The sequence below is a fragment of the Tupaia chinensis genome, unplaced genomic scaffold (assembly GCF_000334495.1).
Source record: "Tupaia chinensis unplaced genomic scaffold, TupChi_1.0 Scaffold000101_1, whole genome shotgun sequence".
Classification (NCBI taxonomy): domain Eukaryota; kingdom Metazoa; phylum Chordata; class Mammalia; order Scandentia; family Tupaiidae; genus Tupaia; species Tupaia belangeri.
Genome location: NW_006159565.1, coordinates 1,998,891 through 2,003,913, shown reverse-complemented (window position 1 = coordinate 2,003,913; position 5,023 = coordinate 1,998,891). Strand labels below are relative to the sequence as shown.

The window sequence follows — 5,023 nt, the reverse complement described above, 5'->3', positions numbered from 1 at the left end:
GTGCCACACCAAGGAGGAAGCCTGGGGCTTGGCGGGGCCTAGAGGTCCCGCTGCCCCGACTTTGGACCATATGGATGGACTGTTAGGCCATTGTGGCCCTGAGGCTGGAGGGCTTGGTGCTGGAGTTTGGTGAGAGGGCTGGGCTAGCGGGTGGGGGGCTGGACAGGGGGCGGTAGTGAATGGGGCATGTGTTCCATGGCGCTCCCCACTGCTGTGCCTCCTGCTGGCTCCACTCTGGGGACCGAGGTGCAGGATTGCCCTTGTGGCCTCCATTTCCCCATGTGTACCCCAGAGGGTTCAGTCAGACATTTGGGGATCCTGTGTCTTCGGGAGGTGGTCACTGAGCACCCGTTGTCCTCGGGTCCTGTATGGTGTGGGGACTCAGAAGTTGGGCTGGGATCTGTGAGCCCCTGTGGGCAGGACCAGGGCCACCTGGGCACCTGAGTCACACCACTGTCTGTTTGCCCCTTCTCTGTGCCACCTACAAGCGGTGCCCACCTCACGGGGACTTAGGAAGGGCTGCATGAAGGTGCACGTGGAAGCCCTGGGCTGGGGCCGGCAGAGCTGGCACCTTGTGCTTAGTGACCGCTGTGCCCAGCTCCACGTGCAGGGCTCTGCCTTCCTCCAAGCCCGTTGCTGGGAGGATTTGAAATCACCCACGGTGTACTTGGTGCCTGGTGGCTTTTAGCGAGTGGCAGCTGCGATTTATCATGATGGTTGTTATTACCTCGATACCATCATTTATTATTTCTTCTTGTTAAACATGCACTTCCCTCTTCACTAGCGTTCAGAGGCGGTCCTTTCTAGCCCTGTTTTGCCGATGAACAAACTGAGGCCTGCTGAGGGAAGCCCTTTGCCCCAGGTCTCACTGGCTTCTGGCCCATGACCTGGGGGCCTGCCAGTTGGCCCTTGGAGGGTGGGGTGTTTGGCACTTGTGGGGCAGAGCCCCTGGGCAGCTGGGAATTGTGCTGTTGGGGGTGGGCCTGGCCAATCGGGGGTGTGGCAGGGCTGGGTGTGGCTTCTAGCCAAGTCCCTGGGGATTGTCCTTCCTAGCAGCATTTAGCACTATAGCCCTGATTGGCAGGGACCCTGGGCATGGAGGGTGGCGGGTAGGTCCTGCTCTTGGAAAGGGCGGCCCCCTGAGCAGGGCTCTCTCGGACCCTCGCCAGCTCCCATGTTTGCTGCTCTTGCTCATCAGTTCTCCCCCTAATCCACTGGCGCTGGGTGCTGCCGGAGAGGGCTGTGGCCAGGCTGTGCGTACCTCCTGTTTCTGAGCCATGGCTTCCTCTTCGTGAAGGGTCTGGGCCGGCTGAGGACTCGGAGGGCTGGTGCACACGCAGTGCTGTGTGGGGGACGACTTAGAGAAGTTGTTCTATGCGGAGCTCAGGACAAGCGCCTCCACCTATGACACCCCACTACTACCTCAGGAGGTCCCTGCCTCCACTCACCTAAGGCGTCCATCTGCAAACGGGGACAATGGGGAGCTCGGTGTCCCCTGGATCTGGGTGGACTGCTCTGCAGGGATGATGAAGCCCTCTTTCGAGCGCATTGGATGCCTTGGGGGCAAGCATCTGCCGTGGGGCTTCCTTTTGGCTACCTCGGGGTCTCATAGCTTCTCAAGTCCTGGGTCTGGTTGAGCTGGCCAGGCCCATCCTGCGGCCAAAGGACAGGGGAAATCTCTTTTGTCTCCTGTCACTGTTGGCTCAGAGTAGTAGGGGAGAGATGGGGATCTCGGGAGGTGGCCAGGGCGGCGGCAGCCTGGTGGGCTGCCTGACAGCCCTCCCCTTCTCTCTGCAGGCGAGGCCTTCTTGGGCAGCTTTGTGGCCAGCGGGATGGGCCCCTCAGCCTCATCCCATGGGAGCCCGGTGCCCCTGCCCTCTGACCTCTCCTTCCGCTCCCCCACCCCCAGCAACCTACCCATGGTGCAGCTGTGGGCCGCCCATGCCCATGAAGGTAAGGAGCATGCCAGGTGGGTGGGGCTGAGGGCTGCTGGGCTGTTGTCCCCACCATTCTGGTGATTTTATGTCCTCAGTACTTCTCAAGTCTGCCCACTCTCTTCCACCTCCACGGTCACTTCTTCTGGCCAGGGCCTGGGGAACAGCCCTGGTCCTTGGGCCTCCTCATTGTTCTCCAATGCTCAGTGCGTCCTCTCATTGCTGCCACAGGGCCTTTGCACGAGCTGTTCCCTCTGCTTGCAGCCCTTTACCCCATCCCACTGGCTGTCTCCTGTTCCTCCTTCAGGGCTCAGCTCAAAGGCCACCCTCTCCCCCTCCCTGTTCTCCCTTTCACTGGTGATGGCAGATTTATGGGTGTGATCGTTTGTGAATGATCTTCTTCCTCCAGAGTGAGCTCATGGGCCTGGGTGCAGCCCTGACTCGTTCTGCTCACTGCTTTTCCCCCAGGCACACAGTAGGTGTTTTAGTAATTGCAGATGTGGTGGGCACCTTATTGCAGATCTGTAGTGATGCTACTGAATGTGGAGGGTGGTCTTCGGGCTTGGCTTTGTGCCAGACCTCACACTTTGCCTCCTCTCAGTGAAGCAGTGGGTCTAGAGGACCCCTGAACTCCTCCCTCTCCTGGGGCTATTCTGTCTCCATTTGGGTAGGTGGGGGAGCTTCCTATAGGCCTGGGATGCTGAATGGCTGTCTGGGCTGGGGTCCTGCCCATGCCAGCCAGGGTGGGTACAGCAGGGCCTGGAAGAGCCTTAGTTTACTTCCTCCTCCTCCTCCTTTTTTAAAGAACTATTTTATTAACTTTATTTATTTATTTTCACCAGAGAGGGACAGAGTAAGAGAGAGAGAGAGAGAGGGAAAGGGAGAAAACGAGCCACCAGGTCTGGGACGCGAACCTCAGTCAGCCATGTGGAAGTCCAGCACCCTTAACGACCATGCCACCTGCTGGCCCATGCCTTGGCTTACCTTCTGCTACCAGTTTGCTCCTCTGTCTTCCCCGAGACTCCCTTTTCTCCCTTGCCAGCACTTGTGAATAGTAACGATGCAAACACAGCAGTGCTTATGTTTTCCCAGGGGCTGCATATGCAAGCTCACTTTATCCTCAGAATCAGCACTGAGGTAGGGACTACTGTGCCCATTTTACAGATCAGACTGCAGAGGAGACTCAGTGCCTGAGTAAAGTCTTGTCTCAGGGATTAAATGAGATAATACGTACCAGGTGGTCCTTTTTGTTTTGAGATTGTCGTTATTACCAGGTGGAGCTGGGGGTGACATTTTCCCTCCCCCCGCCTTTTTAAAGGGATTTTGCCATAGCGTGCTTGTTGTTGAGAGAAATGGAGAGAGATAGACAGTGAGAGGGAAAGTGAGGACCCCCCCCCACCCCAGGGGAGGATGGCCATGCTGCCATCCCTGTTCCTCCATTCTCCTCCTGGGGTTTTAGGCATGCACATACACCCACCTAGCATGATTTTCAGACCACCAGGTCCAGGACTCGGACTGCAGTCAGCCATGTGGGAGCCCAGTGCCATAACTACTATGCCACCTACTGGCTCCAGACAGTGGCCCATTGGGTCAGGGACAGATGTTGTGTCCCTGGCCTCCGAAGGAGCAACCCAGGGAATTGGGTAACTGGTCTCTCAGGGATCTCCAGTTGGCCTGGGGCCCTCAAGGACCCTTGGCCATTGCTCCAGCATCTGTGCCTGCCCGCCCAGCCTCCTAGGCCTGCTGTGCTCTTATAGGCATCTGGCTTCTCTCTGTAGCTATACTTTCCCATCTTCGTTCTGCAAGGCCTTGCTTTTGAGTATGACTGGTAGAGGGACCTATTAGGAGGCTGGGAGGACCCTCAGGAGGAATTCCTTCCTGGCAGCACCTGCTTGGTGTGCTGAAGTTCAGAGAAGGTGAGTGATCAGCCTGGGGTCACACAGCAGAGAAGGAATTCATTGAAACCACTTATTTAGGCTCCATTTGGGGCTGAAGTTAGTGTCCTGGCTGTAAGACTGATGGCCTTGGTTCAAAGCCAGGTTCTTCTGCTGTATAACCTTAGGTAAGTGGTCCTTGGTTTAAGAGGACATGGAGAGTATTTTCAGGCAGGTTGTAGTTGAGGTTTAAATGAGAGTAACAATGGCAAAGCAGTTGACACTTCTGCTCTTCCTCCTGGGGACTTTGAGAACCCCAGCCCTAGGGCTGCCAGGGACTGAAAGGAGGCCTAAAGAACCAGGGGTAGGAGGGAGTAAATATTACTGTTGGGAACCGTTAAATCCTGGGGCTCCCTGCACTAGGGGCAGGGAGTTTATTTGCCAAAGAGTTTTTTTTCCAAGAAAAAGAAAATGCCAGAAAGAAGCTCTTGTGGGAGGCATGAGGTGGTCCAGCCTGGCTCTTCTCTTTCTCTTCTAGGCTTCTCCCACCTGCCCAGTGGGCTGTACCCATCCTACCTCCACCTGAACCACCTGGAGCCCCCCAGCAGCGGGAGCCCCCTCCTCGGCCAGCTGGGCCAGCCCAGCATTTTCGATACTCAGAAAGGTCAGAGGATGGGAGCGGGTGAGACTAGGGGGCATGGAGGGGTGGTATGAGGACTTCCTGAGGGGCTTTTCTGGGGCCTTCCCCAGCAGCTCTCTAGCTGTTTTCAAAGATCCTCACCCAAGGGGTGTGTGTGTGTGTTTCCAGTCCCCAAGCCCCACAGACTCAGTTGGCCCGCCATAGCCTCTGGACCCTTCAAATTGTGGTAACCTTGTCCAGCCCTCTGCCCAGCTGGTAAAACAACCCCTGGCCTCTCCCTCCTTTTACAGATTTGGAAACCGAGGCCCAGGAGGGTTAGCAGGTGGTAAAGACCAGATTTAAACTTGATTCTAGCAGTTTCCAGTCCTCCTAAAGGCTGCTCTGTGCTTGTCCCTCCTTGCCTTGGGGACATACGGGCCCCTTTTGCTCCGGCAGGGGTGGGAGGTGGCACGCACTCACTGTTGCTCTCCTCTCTGCAGAAGGCTTCTACCTGCCCGCCCCCGGGGGTCCGGGCGCCCTGCACTCTCACACGCCCTCCTCCAGGACCCCCGGCAGCCACTCCTCGGGCGCTCCCG

General features: G+C 57.2%; 1 protein-coding gene across 1 annotated transcript in view; it reads left to right on the top strand.

The window, feature by feature from the left end:
• Positions 1–5,023, top strand: part of TNRC18 (trinucleotide repeat containing 18) — a 109,093-nt gene that overhangs the window by 24,515 nt on the left and 79,555 nt on the right. Inside the window, exons 2-4 of the mRNA XM_027770010.1 lie at positions 1,798–1,953; positions 4,347–4,472; positions 4,928–5,016. Of these exons, the coding sequence (XP_027625811.1) occupies positions 1,798–1,953; positions 4,347–4,472; positions 4,928–5,016 (371 nt within the window). The remainder of the gene's footprint in view (positions 1–1,797; positions 1,954–4,346; positions 4,473–4,927; positions 5,017–5,023) is intronic.